General features: G+C 51.9%; 1 protein-coding gene across 1 annotated transcript in view; it reads right to left on the reverse strand.

Moving 5' to 3' along the window:
- Nucleotides 1–13,614: 13,614 nt before the first annotated feature.
- HOPX (HOP homeobox) overlaps nucleotides 13,615–15,301 on the reverse strand; it is a 34,134-nt gene continuing 32,447 nt past the window's right edge. Inside the window, exon 3 of the mRNA XM_030565566.1 lies at nucleotides 13,615–14,185. Within this exon, the coding sequence (XP_030421426.1) occupies nucleotides 14,108–14,185 (78 nt within the window). The 3' untranslated portion in view covers nucleotides 13,615–14,107. The remainder of the gene's footprint in view (nucleotides 14,186–15,301) is intronic.

The raw sequence follows: 15,301 nt of genomic DNA on the forward strand, positions 1-15,301 counted from the left end.
ACCCGCTGGCTCTTAAGTTCATTAAATCCTTTGAAAATTCATGGCTGTCTTGTCTGCTGTCCCCCTCCCTAGTGTGTTTGATTACATGTTGTAGATCGGGGTCTCAAACTCAATATACCTTAGGTCCAGTGCCTGTCCTCAAATCCTCTCAATGGCCCAATGTCACTCATGCTGCCCAGAACACAACCCCCCCACAACGCCACCTCCCACTTGCCTAAGACTCTGGGATGGAGTTTGGGTGGGGGAGGAGGTCTGGGGTGCAGGCTCTGGGGGGGAGTTTGGGGGCAGAGAGTGTGTGGGAAAGGGATGAAGGCTCTGGAAGGAAGTTTGGGAGCTGGGGAGAGTGGGGATGGAGTGAAGGCTCTGGGAGGGAGTTTGGGGTCTGAGAAGTGTGTGGGGAGGGGGTGCAGGCTCCGGGAGGGAGTGTGGGGACTGGGTGCAGGCTCTGGGAGGGAGTTTGGGGTCTTGGAGGCGATGTGTGGGAAGGGGGTGCAGGCTCTGGGAGGGGGTTTGAGGCGGGAGGGTGTGTAGAGACTGATGCAGGCTCTGGGAGGGAGTTTGGGGGCTGAGAAGTGTGTGGAGAGGGGGTGCAGGCTCTGGGAGGGAGTGTGGGGACCGGATGCAGGCTCTGGGAGGGAGTTTGGGGTCTTGGAGGCAGTGTGTGTGAAGGGGGTGCAGGCTGTGGGAGGAGGTTTGGGGTGGGAGGGTGTGTGGGGACTGGTGCAGGCTCTGGGAGGGAGTTTGGGGTTTGGGGTGTGTGTGGAGATGGCGCGCAGGCTCTGGGACAGAGTTTGGGAGTGGGAGAGGGTGTGGGGAGGGGTGCAGGCTCTGGGAGGGAGTTTGGGGGCTGGGGGTGTGTGGGAATGGGGCGCAGGCTATGGGAGGGAGTTTGGGGGTGGGAAGAGGAAGGGTGTGCAGGCTCTAGGAGGGAGTTTGGGGGCGGGAGGGGATGTGTGGGAAGTGGAAGGAGCCCTGGTTCTGGGAGGGAGTTGGGGGGCTGGGGGTGTGTGGGGAGAGGATGCAGGCTCTGGTGGGGAGTTTGGTGATGGAGGGCAGTACAGGGAGGAGGTACAGGCTCTGGGAGGGAGTGTGGGAACCGGGTGCAGTCTCTGGGAGGGAGTTTGGGGACTGGGAGGTGGTGTGTGGGAAGGGGGTGCAGGATCTGGGAGGGAGTGTGGGGATGGGAGGGGGTGTAGAGATGGGGACACAGGCTCTGGGAGGGAGTTTGGGGGCAGGAAGGGGTATGTGGGGAGGGGGTGGGGGTGCAGGCTCTGAGAGGGAGTTTGGGGGCTGAGATGTTGTGTGAGGATGGGGCACAGGCTCTGGGAGGGAGTGTGGGGATGGGAGGGGATGTAGAGATGGGGGCACAGGCTCTGGGAGGGAGTTTGGGGGCAGGAAGGGGTATGTGGGGAGGGGGTGGGGGTGCAGGCTCTGGGAGGGAGTTTGGGGGCTGGGATTTTGTGTGGGATGGGGCACAGGCTCTGGGAGGGAGTGTGGGTATGGGGGGTGTAGAGATGGGGGCACAGGCTCTGGGAGGGAGTTTGGGGCAGGAAGGGGTATGTGGGGAGGGAGTGGGGGTGCAGGCTCTGGGAGGGAGTTTGGGGGCAGGAAGGGGTATGTGGGGAGGGGGTGGGGGTGCAGGCTCTGAGAGGGAGTTTGGGGGCTGAGATGTTGTGTGAGGATGGGGCACAGGCTCTGGGAGGGAGTGTGGGGATGGGAGGGGATGTAGAGATGGGGGCACAGGCTCTGGGAGGGAGTTTGGGGGCAGGAAGAGGTATGTGGGGAGGGGGTGGGGGTGCAGGCTCTGGGAGGGAGTTTGGGGGCTGGGATGTTGTGTGGGGATGGGGCACAGGCTCTGGAAGGGAGTGTGGGGATGGGAGGGGGTGTAGAGAGGGGGGCACAGGCTCTGGGAGGGAGTTTGGGGGCTGCGATGTTGTGTGGGGATGGGGCACATGGTCTGGGAGGGAGTGTGGGGATGGGAGGGGCTGTAGAGATGGGGGCACAGGCTCTGGGAGGGAGTTTGGGGGCAGGAAGGATATGTGGGGAGGGGGTGGGGGTGCAGGCTCTGGGAGGGAGTTTGGGGGCTGGGATGTTGTGTGGGGATGGGGCACAGGCTCTGGGAGGGAGTGTGCGTATGGGAGGGGGTGTAGAGATGGGGGCACAGGCTCTGGGAGGGAGTTTGGGGGCAGGAAGGGGTATGTGGGGAGGGGGTGGGGTTGCAGGCTCTGGGAGGGAGTTTGGGGGCTGGGATGTTGTGTGGGATGGGGCACAGACTCTGGGAGGGAGTGTGGGGATGGGCGAGGGTGTAGAGATGGGGGCACAGGCTCTGGGAGGGAGTTTGGGGGCAGGAAGGGGTATGTGGGGAGGGAGTGGGGGTGCAGGCTCTGGGAGGGAGTTTGGGGGCTGGGATGTTGTGTGGGGATGGGGCACAGCGTCTGGGAGGGAGTGTGGGGATGGGAGGGGCTGTAGAGATGGGGGCACAGGCTCTGGGAAGGAGTTTGGGGGCAGGAAGGGGTATGTGGGGAGGGGGTGGGGGTGCAGGCTCTGGGAGGGAGTTGGGGGCTGGGATATTGTGTGGGGATGGGGCACAGACTCTGGGAGGGAGTGTGGGGATGGGCGAGGGTGTAGAGATGGGGGCACAGGCTCTGGGAGGGAGTTTGGGGGCAGGAAGGGGTATGTGGGGAGGGGGTGGGGGTGCAGGCTCTGAGAGGGAGTTTGTGGGCTGGGAGGTTGTGTGAGGATGGGGCACAGGCTCTGGGAGGGAGTGTGTGGGGATGTGAGGGGGTGTAGAGATGGGGTCACAGGCTCTTGGAGGGAGTTTGGGGGCAGGAAGGGGTATGTGGGGAGAGGGTGGGGGTGCAGGCTCTGGGAGGGAGTTGGGGGCTGGGATATTGTGTGGGGATGGGGCACAGACTCTGGGAGGGAGTGTGGGGATGGGAGGGGGTGTAGAGATGGGGGCACAGGCTCTGGGAGGGAGTTTGGGGGCAGAAAGGGGTATGTGGGGAGGGGGTGGGGGTGCAGGCTCTGGGAGGGAGTTGGGGGCTGGGATATTGTGTGGGGATGGGGCACAGACTCTGGGAGGGAGTGTGGGGATGGGAGGGGCTGTAGAGATGGGGCACAGGCTCTGGGAGGGAGTTTGGGGGCTGAGAGGTTGTGTAGGAATGGGGCTCAGGCTCTGGGAGGAGGTGTGGGGATCAGAGCCAGGTTTACAATGGCACCAGTAGAGCCGTGGAACTGGGCCCATGCTCAGAAGGGGCCCCAGCCTCCTCTGCTTGCAGTGCTCCCTGAGACCCCACCAGCCTGCTGGTTCCCCCCACTCTGCCCACCATTTGCTCCTCTTGCCCTGCCCGCCGAGGGCTCCTCTTCATCCCCTGGCCCCACCCTCCGGCTTCTCTCTGCCCCCTGGCCAGACCCCAATGAACCTCCGGCTCCGGGCAGTCTCTGCTTCCCACCACCTGTGGGGTCCCACCTGTCTCCCTGGGGCTGAGCTGTCTGGGACTGGTGCAGAATCCTGGCCAGTCTCAGCCAGTTGGGGGGGAACAGTATGGGGGGCTTGGCTGGGCCCCTCCAGGCAAATGGGTCCTTAGGGAGGCTGGCTGGGACAGGCCCTGTCCTGGCTGATCACACTGCTCCCGAGGGGCCAGAGCGATTCCCTGCCTCAGGACCTGCACTGGCGGCTCAGCCCAGCCGACAGTCACCTCCAGCAGGGCCAGTGACTGCTGCTGGGAGGCAGGGCATGGGAGAGGGTGTGTCAGGAGGGACTGGGGTGGAGGTGCTAGGCGGTGAGGGGGGATCTGTGTGTGCTGGGGTACTAGGGAGTGGGAGTTCTGTGCAGCTGTGGTGGGGGTGTGGGGGTGCTGACAGGGGTGGTGTTATGCAGGGCGTTGTGTATTTGTGGCAGGCTCTGGGGGGCAGGGGCGCTGGGCATAGTGGGTCCTAGGAAGCTTTGGCCATAGGGAATTGGAGGGCTGTTCCAGTGTTGGGTGGGTGGGTGGGTGGGGGGTCTGTGCGTGGCAGCAAAGGGCTGGGCAGGCCACTGTGTGTCTGGCAACTGCAGGTTTGTAAACAGTGCCCTCACACTGGGCACTATGGTGCCCCAGGCCAGCCGCTCACTCTAGGGACCAACCCCCTGCACCATGCTCCATTGCCCCCAGGGGGGCCCACAAATATGTTGGGCGCTGGGCCCACAAAAGGTTAATCTGGTTCTGGTGGGATGAGGTGCAGGCTCTGGGAGGGAGTTTGGGGACTTGGGTGAGTGGGAAGGGGGTGCAGGCCCTGGGCTGCAGGGAGGGTCCGGCAGATACTGCAGCAAGCAGGCAGATGCCTCTCAGCTGCTGGGACCCCTGAGTGGGGAGCATCCAGGGGCGGCAGGTGGGGCCAAGGGAGAGACCTGGTCCCAAAACTACTGGGAGCCCCGCAGGCCACATTGGGGAGGCTTGTGAGCTGCAGATGGCCGCGGGCTGGGAGTTTGAGACCCTGTTGTAGATAGACTGTGTGCTTGGGGGAGTTTGAATAAAGAAGAGGTGGGAGATCTAGGCAAAAGCCCTCCGTGATTCAACTGCTGCTGCTTTTAAATACGCTGTGTCTCTACCCAAATTCTCAAATAAAAATGTGTCCAAAAATAAAAGAAACTCAGAGTATCTCTTTGCACTATTAGGGCTGTATTATGCTCCCCATGCCCTAAGTTCCTTTTCTTCAAAGTGGCACCCTATGAGAGGATTTCGTCCATGATGCTGTAGCTCATCAAACGCCACATTGCCCTTATATAACATGTTTTAGTTTCATCTTCATGTGTGGGTCCTGAACCACCATGGTCTGCAAAGATATGCCTTTCGCTTCACCAGGAGGCACCTACAATCCAATGCAGAAATCCTTTCTGATGTTTTTCGTAAGAGATTTCCTTTCACTGTTAGAGCGGGGTGAATTTTTTCTCGCAAATAGTTTGTTCATCAAAAAATGCAGTTTCAGGTTGACTGAAACTATTTGCAAATTTGGGTTGAACTCAGTGAATAGTTTTGGCTGGAAAAAAAAGGAAAATATAATCTGAACATGCTGAAGTGAAACATTTTGATTTTTTGTTTCAAAATGATGATTTGTTTAAAAATTTAGCTAATTTCCCCCCAAAGTGTAAAAAGCTCCCAAAATGAAACGAAATATTCTATTTTGAGTTGAACTAAATGTTTTGTTTGACCCAAAACAAAAAAAAAATTCTTTTAGGGTGAGGAAATATTGAAAAATTATCATTTTGAGTTGACACGAAACAAAACATTTTTCTGTTTTTTTCAGTTTGGCCACTGAACTGAAAAAAAATCAGTCAGTCAACCAGCTCTATTCTCATACTTTTCTGAAACAGTTAAATAATACTTAGGATAGATTTACACTTGGATTACTTTGTAAATGAAGGATATTATTCACATATTGCTACTGTAACAGATAAAAGGGATGTGTGTGACAAAGTGGGGGGTTTTTCTTGGGTTTTCTGTGTTTTCCAGTGGGTTGCATGTAGAGAGAGGGGGACTCCTTGTCTCCAGGTTTTACAGGTTTAACGAGGTGAGGGGCGAGGGAATTTATTGTTACAGAGGACTGGAGAGGGAACTTGAGATTCCAGCCGATGGCGTGGAGGATGGAGACCCCAGCGATCATGATATGATCTGGGGACCAGGACACCCAGCTCAGGAGTCACAGCCGGTTTTGGCCAGTGGGAGGACAATGGGCTGCGAAGAGAGGACCCCAGTGACCTGACCAGCCTGTTCCGGCCAGAGGAGAGGAGACTCAGGCCTTCCTGTTTATGACCCTGTTTACCTGGAGAGAAGACAATGGACAGAGGCGGGGCTTGGGGCCGGGGATATCGGAGGCCCAACTGGGAAGCAGGGGTTCTCTGGGCTGGAGACGGGGAGCAGGCAGATCCCACCTGGCTGCAGGGAGACTGGGATGTGCTGTGCTGAGGGAGGCCAGGCCTGAGGCCCTGAGAGTTTCCTGTGCTGGGTTCAACTCTCAATAAACCCTCCTGTTTTAGGTTGGCTGAGAGTTGCTCTGGTCTAGAGAACAGAGTTGCATCAACCCCTTTGATTGGGGGCCCACGGCGAGAGACGGATGTGCTAAGGCTCAGAGAGGTGCGGCTCCAGGAGGTGGAGAGGCCTGACCCCAAAAGAGAGTGAACCCCCAAGAAGGGCTGTCGCACTGGAAGAGGCACCCCTCACGGACCGCACGGGGCCATGAGTGGGCACGATCTGTGAGTCTGTGACAATGTGTATATGCTGAAGTGTAATCTGTTCTTTGCTTTATGGACTGAAAATCCCATAAGGAATGCCAATAGGTGGGGAGGAGCACATATTTAGGGAACATAAGAACGGCTATACTGGGTCAGACCGAAGGTCCATCTAGCCCAGTATCCTGTCCTCTGACAGTGGCCAGTGCCAGGAGCCCCAGAGGGATTGAACAGAACAGGTAATCCTCAAGTGATCCAGCCCCTGTCGCCAGTTCCCATCTTCTGGCAAACAGAGCCTAGGGACCCCATCCCTGCCCATCCTGGCTAATAGCCATTGATAATAGCACCCCTTAGCAAAGCAGTTATTAAATGGGGTACTAGTAAAGAGGATAGGAAAGAAGCTGATAAAGTACAGGAAGAAGCTAGTGAGAAACAGTCAAGTGTAAAAGCGTCCCATTTAAATATGAGCTATGAAGGAAAGCAACTGAATATTGACAAACTGTACAAGTGCTTATATACAAATGTTACATGTCTAAATACTAGAGTGAACTAGCATGCCTGGCAATAAATGAGGATGTTGACATAACAGGCATAACAGAAACTTGGTGGAATGATAATAATCAATAGTATGTGGTAATACCATGGTACAAAATATATAGGAATGACAGAGTAGTTTGTGCTCGTGGGGGAGTGGCATACTGTGTGACAGAAAGGATAGAGTCAAATAAATTACAAATCTTAAATAAATCAAACTGTCTCATAAAATCTCTATGGCTAGAAAGAACAGAATTATCAGACTTAGATGGCCCTGAAATATTGAGGAAGAGTCAACACAGCTTTTTAAAAGGGAAATCATGCCTCACCAATCTATTAGAATGCTTTGAGGGCATCAACAAAAGTGGACAAGAGTGATCCAGTGGATATAGTGCACTTGGACTTTCAGAAAGTCTTTGACAAGGTCCCTCACCAAAGGCTCTTAAAAAAAGTAAGCTCTCAAGGTCCTCTCTTGGATCAGAAACTGATGAAAAGATAGGAAACAAAAAATAGAAATAAATGATCAGTTTTCATAATGGAGAGAGAAAGCAATAATGGGGTTCTCCAAGGATCTATCCTGGGACCTGTGCTATAAATGATCCGGAAAAGGGGATGAAAAGTGAAGTGGCAAAGTTTGCAGATGATAGACAATTACTCATGATAGTTAAGTCCAAAACAGACTGTGAAGAGTTACAAAGGAGTCTCACAAAACTGAGGCACTGGGTGACAGAATGGCAGATGAAATTCAGTGTTGATAAATTCAAAGTAATGCACATTGGAAAACATAATCCCAACTGTACATACAAAATGATGAGGTGTAAATTATTTGTTACCACTCAAGAAAGAGATCTTGGAGTCAGTAGCTAGTTCTCTGTAAACCGTTGCTCAATGTGCAGCGGGCAGTCCGAAAAGCGACTATAGGAAAGGGATAAATAATAAAACAGAAAATATCATACAGCTACTATATAAATCCATGGTACATCCACACTTTAAATACGATGTGCAGTTCTGGTCGCCCCATCTAAAAAAAAGTACATTAGAATCTGAAGAGGTGTAGAGAAATGCAACAAAAATGATTAGGGGTGTGGAACAGTTTCTACATGTGGCGGTATTAAAAAGACAGAGACTGTTTAGCTTAGAAAAGAAACGACTAAGATGATAGAGGGTCTATAAATTCATGAATGGCTTGGAGAAAGTGAGTAAGGAAGTGTTGTTTTCGACTTCACATAACAGAAGAACTAGGGGGACATCCACTTCACACAGCGCATAGTCAATCAATGGAACTCATTGCCAGGGGATGCTGTGAAGGCCAAAATTATAACTGGGTTCAAAAAAGAATTAGATAGGTTCATAGAAGATAGGCCCATCAATGACTATTAGCCAAGATGGTCAGGGATATAACCCGATGCTCCAGATATCCCTAAACCTCCAACTACCAGAAGCTGGACTAGACAACAGGGAATGGATCACTTCCAATTTCCATGTTCTGTTCATTCTCTTGAAAGCACCTGGCAGTATCAGAAGACAGGATACTAGGCTAGATAGACCACTGGTCTGATCCAGTATGGGCACTATTATGTTCTTAAGCACCCTCAGCAAATTTGTGGCTGACGCTACACTGGGGGGAGAAGTGGATACACTGGAGGATAGGGATAGGGATGGGTCCAGAGTGACCTAGACAAATTGGAGGATTGCGCCAAAAGAAATCTGATGAGGTTCAACAAGGACAAGTGCAGAGTCCTGCACTTAGGATGGAAGAATCCCATTCACTGTTACAGACTAGGGACCTACTGGCTAAGCAGCAGTTCTGCAGAAAAGGACCTGGGGATTACAATGGACAAGAAGCTGGATATGAGCCAGCAGTGTGTCCTTGTTGCCAAGAAAGCTAACGGCATTTTGGGCTGCATTAGTAGGAGCATTGCCAATAGATGGAGGGAAGTGATTATTCCCCTCTATTTGGCTCTGGTGAGGCCACATCTGGAGTATGGTGTCCAGTTTTGGGCCCCTCACTACAAATTGGAGAGAGTCCAGTGGAGGGCACATGACTTATAAGGAGAGACTGAGGGAACTGGGGCTTATTTAGTCTGCAGAAGAGAACAGTGGGGGAGGGGGAGTTGATAGTAGCTTTCAACTATCTGAAAGGGGGGGGGGTTGAAAGAGGATGGAGCTCGGCTGTTCACCTCCCCCTCATTTCATTTTGGCGAAGGGGAGAGAAAGTTGAGATGTGGTGTGTAAACGTGCAGAGATACTGCTGTGTATTGTGGAGGGGTTAAAACACTGTAAATACACTGTGCAGGAGGTTACAAGCAAGGTCTCTGTGTGGCCTGTGTTGTAGAAGAGGTGGGGGTGCAGCACGCTGCCCCATCACAATCTCTCCCATCCTGGACTGAGTTCTGTACCTAGTGGGCTATTGGACATAAGGGGGGCTGGCACTGCTACCAACACCTTGGTTTTTTGGCTTGGGCGCCTGGCTTCAGCAGAGGGTTTGCAGCCGTGAATCTCAAGCAGAGGAAGGTGGCTAAGAGGATGGGGCTTAGACCACTTCCCTTCTCCTCACTCTATTCTACTGGGTAGGTTGGGCAGCTCCCCTGCTCAGCATACTGCTTTTGTGGATCCCATTCTTGGGCGCTGTGATGCTCCCTGTGTCCTGGGCAGAGAGCCTAAGGGTTTGGCTACACTTGCAGCTATGCAGCGCTGGGAGTTAAAGCTGTCTTCATACAGCTGTGTAGGGAAAGCGCTGCAGTGTGGCCACATTGACAGCTGCCAGCGCACTGTTGTGGCCACATCTGCAGCATCTGGGAGTGGTGCATTATGGGCAGCTATCCCCCTTTCAAGTGGTTGCAACATGCTTTTCAAAAGAGAGGGGTGGGGTGGAGTGTGACAGGGAGCGTGGGGGAGACAGAGAGAGTGGATTTTTGGAGCCAACCCTCTGTCAGCAGCTGCCTTGCAAGTTCCGACCCCCTGCCCTACCCCACTCTCACTCACTGAAAGCAAACAGCAGCTGATAAGCAGCCTCCCCGAAACAGACCCCCGCTCCCTCCCTCCTGCATGCCATGCCGCTTCTCTCCTCAAGCCCCCTCCCTCCCTCTCTCTTCAAGCAAAAGCTAGCTGTGGGCGTTCCAAAGCGAGCCCCCTGCCTGCCGCTGCTCATTCACAGCAAACAGGAGCTGGGTTTGGTTTTTTGATAAGCAGCTTCGGGAGCCTGGAGTTCACAACAAAACAAAGAGTGTTATCTTTACTTAAAAGGATTATGGGAAGGTTCCGGAGGTCAGTTACAGCGTAGTAAGATTATTCCCTGTTTACACAGGCACCCCGGCGCTGCAGCAGCAGCACTATACTCTTTATTCCTCTTGTGGAGGTGGGTACAAGCAGCGCTGTAGCCAGGGAGATACAGCGCTGTATGTGCCTTGCCGGTGTGGACAGGGAGGGAGTTACAGCGCTATAAAGCCACTAACAGCGCTGTAACTCTCCAGTGTAGCCAAGGCCTAAGTCAAGGCTGAACATTCCGCTAAGCGGTAGGGCAGCTGTCGTTAGATGCTGCAATGCTGATGCTCAGTCACCTTCTGGCTCTGGTGTTGAGTGTGCCATGCAGTGCCCTTTAAATATTGCCCCCTTTATGGGCTGTATTCATGCTCATTGTTTGGAAGCTTAATGCAGGATGTTAAGTGTTTCTCCTTGGCATCAGTTCTTAAACCTCCCCTCCCCGCTAAAAACAACCTGCTGCTTTTCTCTCTTCTCTAGTGACTCAGACATCACTGCATCAGTTAGACCAACTCCAGCAAGGATAAGTGTGATATTGCTTTAAATACAAGGGCCTAGGATGCTAGGACTCTAGCTACTTGCACTGTAACTCTGCTCCTGCGTGAATGTCTAGCCTTTGCTACTCTCCATGGTGATGTGACACATCCCAGTGCTGGGCCGAGCAATTCCACAGCTCTTTGAAGGGCTGGTATTCAGAGCACTGGGGGGAATAAATATTTAGCATTCATGACAGCTGCCATATTGGGTCCTCTTTGAGATAGGAAAGGAATGCATGTCAGCCAGTTAGGAAATAGCAGAGATTCCACTCCAGCCTGTCAGGGAGAAAAGCTTACATTGCACTCAGGCCTGTTGGTCTGACACTGCAATAGTTCTTCCCTCTCACTTTTGTTGCCATACTCCCAAACCTACCCCACCCAGCTGTGGGCCAGCACAGCTAATATTTAGAAATCTCTATGAAAACTGTGAGCAACATGATCTCACCTCATTCAGCACCTTTGCCCCTAGCTGCCTCAACTTCCCTGCTCTCAGGCTTTCAAATCATGTCCCAGATGCTTGGGCAAGTCAAATATCCCTTCCAGGAGATGGTATTAAAACACCCCAGATCAGCTAAACAAAACAGACACTGGCAACTTCATGCTGGGCCTTCCCTGGATTGATAGGAGGTGCTTTACCAGGGCCTTGCACTGAGCAAATCAGGGCGATAGAAGAGAGACTTCCCCTCCCCCTTAATAAATAAGGGCAAGTGTCCAAGTCCCTCTTTGCTGTCGGCTTTTCAGTACCCATTTTCCCAGAGCCAGCTTGTTCTGCCTGAATGCTTCCCTCCAATGCTCCCTTTCTGGAGCTTCTGCCCCTCATGGCCTGGCACTTTTACCAGCCCCTCTCTCTGGGAAGCCTGGAGAGCCCCTTCCCCAGTCTGCTCTGACTCTGGCTTGCCTGTACATTCCCCTTTACCTTTGTATCAGGACAGCCCCAGTTCTTTCTTTCAGCCCCCACAGCTCTCTGCGCAGGGGAGTGCTGCCAACCCTGCTCCAAAGAGCTCTCCAAGGGCCTTCCTGGGCTCTTGAGCCCCCTCTCATGGGAAGCTTTGCCTGGGGCTACCATCGCATGATGCCTAGTCACCAGCCCCAAGTCCAAACCCATCACGTGCCTGGCAGGCGGGCTGAGCTTAGCCCCCACCTCCCCACACACCCCCGAAGGACCAGGTCACCCTATGACACAGGTTTCTGGGCTGGATTCACAAAGGGATGTGGACACCTAACTGCCTCTTTCAATATTTAGGTGCCACTGATGTTCTCAAAAGCCCTGCTCAGCTGCCATCTCAATGCCCACAGACACCTAAGGTTCGCCTGGTGGGCAGCCTTGTGTGTGCCTAAGTCCTGATGCTGCCCCAGCAGGATGCTCCAGCCAGGCAATTCCCTGCCTTTCTCCTGTGAGGGACCGACTCTGGTAGGTGTGCTCCGATCTCACCCAGACAGGATGAGTGGGGATGTGTCCCAGGAGTCAGGTGGGCAGGGTGTTTCCTGGGGAGAGGGAAGATCCAAATTCAAATCCCTGCTCTGTCTGCTTAGGAGAAGGGACTTCAACCAGGCTCTGGCATCTTCAAGTTGAGGGCCCCAGTCGCTGGGTTAGAGTCAATCCCTCACTTGCTTTCTCTGAGCCAGGTGACTGTTTATACATGGTGGAATGATTTTAACAGGAGAGACTGAACTATCCCCTCCCCTGAATATCCCACAGGGCCTCTCCTGAGAGCTGGGAGCCCTGGTTGTGAGTCCCTGCTCCAATCAGTCAGAGCACGGTTTGAATCTGGGTGTCTCATGGCTGCTGGCTGTAATGGGAGGGGCCCCTTTCTGTTTTTTTCATGAGAAAGGGCTGAGCGTGGGGCCAATGCCAGGAACAGGTTCGTGGCTGAGATGCCTGAGCAGAGACAGATCCGTCTGTCAAAAGCAATGGAAGTTAGGTGCCTGCACCCCACCTCCTTCCTCTGCAGTTCAGTCCTGGTTAGCTTAGGTGGCTCCTGCTTCGAGATTCCCTTTCTTAGCCCCTAGCTCTGCCCATGCATTCTATGGGGAGCCTGGGCCCCTAACTCAGGGCTGGGAGTTCCAGGGGCTGGAGGAGTGCCCAGGCATTAAGCTTTCAAACAGCACAATGTTAAAGCGCACCAGGAAGCCAGTCCTGCACTTGCGACCCCCCCAAACCTGGTCTGTGACCTCCCTGGGGGGTCACAACCCCCAGGCTGAGAACACTGCTTTAGCTTGACTAATGACTCTCACCAGTACAGTGGGAACTGAGCTTTTGGGTACACTAATGATTCCCACCCCTTGGTTTGGTCTAAAGCAGTCGTTCTCAACCCAGGGTCCATGACCCCTTGGGGACCACAAGCCAGTTTCAGGGGGTCTGCCAAACAGAGCTGGCATTAGACTGGCTGGTGCCCAGCGGGACTGGAGCCCTGAGCCTGAGCATCTGAGCTGGACTGTGCAGTTTTTATAACATGTTGTGGGGAGTGAGGGGGTTAGAAAGAAAAAGTTTGAGAACCTCTGGTAAATCAGAGTCATCTCAGTAACCTGCATTGCCACACGTCATTGCCTGAGCTTGGAATTTGGAGGACAAATAATACATATCCAAAAGCTTTTTAAAAATACAGCAGATGGGACAAAACTCCTCCAGTCATGAGACTGCCCCACGGTCTGCCACATGCGGAAGGCCTGCAAAATGGCCAGCAACCTTTTAAAGACAGTTATTGTGGAAGGGAAGAAAAGCCCTGTGTTGTCATAGTGAATGCTTTGGATGGGCTGTGAGTAAAGTGGTGAGCATGTGCTAAGAGCACCCGAGGCTGATGCAAACAGGCTGAAGAATGTGAACATCTACTTCGGGTTGTTTGGCTTGGCATGTGGGTGGCAGGATGGTGGTCATTGGCCTGTGATATACAGGTCAGACTAGGTGAGCTGAGGGTGGGGGCTTGTCTGGCGTTGAACTGACTTTAGTGTGACCAGAACACAAATATTTTCAGTTTTAACAAAAAGTTATAATTTTATTAGTATGTCAGAGAAATATTCCTTTTCCTTTAGTGACATTTATTAGACACCCTTCAGATAAAATCAAGGGTGCTTGGCATGATCTAGTAATTACGAATGTCCTCAGTTCTCCTCTGTGGTGACTTTCAATGCTCTGTGTGTTGAGCTGAGGAAGCTCAGTTAATGACACATCTGGTTTTCTGTTCTGGGAACCAAGAGGATGTTAATGCTGGCACTGAGTGTGCATACGGGGATCAGAAGAAAAGGACATTTTTCATACTATCATTCTGCCCTTTCATAGTAGCTTTGCTCAGAGGTCCTTAACTGGTTCTGCTCTGTGCAGTTGACATTACATTTATATGCCATATGGAACTCTATTCCACACAGGGTACAGCTGCTCTCCTCTTAGTCACTTGTAATACGTTACAAGAGCTGTATACAATTTTATATCATTATTTTTTTCTGGTTATGTACACTTTAAATAAAACACCATGTTAAATAGCAGGATGTTACTTTGGATCATAGAATCTATTGCGAGAAGGAAAAGCAAACAGTTGTTTTCAGTGCGTAGGGAAAAAGCGAGTCATCTTCCTTAGTCTCTAACGGATCCACACTCTGATGGGAGTCCTTCGGATTTTCTCCACTCTGCAAGGCGCTGCTTGAACCATTTCTAGAGAACAGAGAATTGTACAAAGATGAATATTTTGAAGGAAATTAGAATGATGCACTTAACTTCTTTGAATTGCTATAAGTTCCATTGCAATCACACATAAGGTAAAATTTTCGGAAGTGCAGATTTGATTTAGGAGCCTAAAGTCCCACCAAAAATCAACAGGAGTAAAGTCCCTAAGTCAGTTAGGTGCTTTTGACAGTGTTACCCATACTCTTACGTTCTTGCTTTCTAAAGACTCTGTCAGTAGGATCTAGCTTTCCAATAGTCTTATATCACAACCAGATGAATCCAGGGTGGGAGAGAGCATCAGAGAGAATGAGAGATGTGGCTGTCTTGTAGCAAGGGTCTGCTTTGATACCAGGTGTGCAGCAGTCATGTGCTCCCAGTTCATATAGACATCAGAGAGTGGGGAAAGAAATGTGAGTCACTGGACTGAATCTTTTACATATAAAATAGGTATGAAAGCTCCCTAGGGCAGGGACTATAGCCCTAATCCTGCATGGGCAAAGTACCTGCAGGCAGATTTGTGCACGATGGGAGTTGATGTTTGCGCATCTCCAAGCACACAAATAGGGCTTGGTTGGTGGTAGCGAGTACAAGTGTATGTGCATATTGAAGGCTGTGATCACAGTGCACTTTAATATAAGTGTGGAAATTATCTTCACTATAGGACTAAATTCTGTCTTTTTGCTGCAGATTTTGTAGGACAGATCATCTAAGTCACATTTTTAACACTGGCATTTTTGATTTTCTAATTCATAGAAGTAAGTATTGCCTAAATGGCCAGAATATGATTGGCACTGCATGAGCAGCAATGCTGGGAAACCTGGAGTAGTGAAACTACCCTTGTCCTCCAATCCAATGGTGGGACCAACATATGCTTTAGATGACAAGGGTGGTAATCAAAGAGGAAACTATTTCAAAGTGCAAGAGGAAGAAGCAGAATGGCTCTCTGTGGATATAGGTACAGTTTGGTTAAAAATTTAGATCCCTGTGGTGCAGGTAGGCTATTTTCTAGGTTCTGCACCTTTAAGAGTAAAGTGAACTCCCTAGCCTGTCTGGAGGGGCGTGCCCTGTGAGTTAGCCCAAGATGGCAGCTAGTATAGAGTGAGT

This window comes from Gopherus evgoodei, chromosome 5 (assembly GCF_007399415.2).
Source record: "Gopherus evgoodei ecotype Sinaloan lineage chromosome 5, rGopEvg1_v1.p, whole genome shotgun sequence".
Classification (NCBI taxonomy): Eukaryota; Metazoa; Chordata; order Testudines; family Testudinidae; genus Gopherus; species Gopherus evgoodei.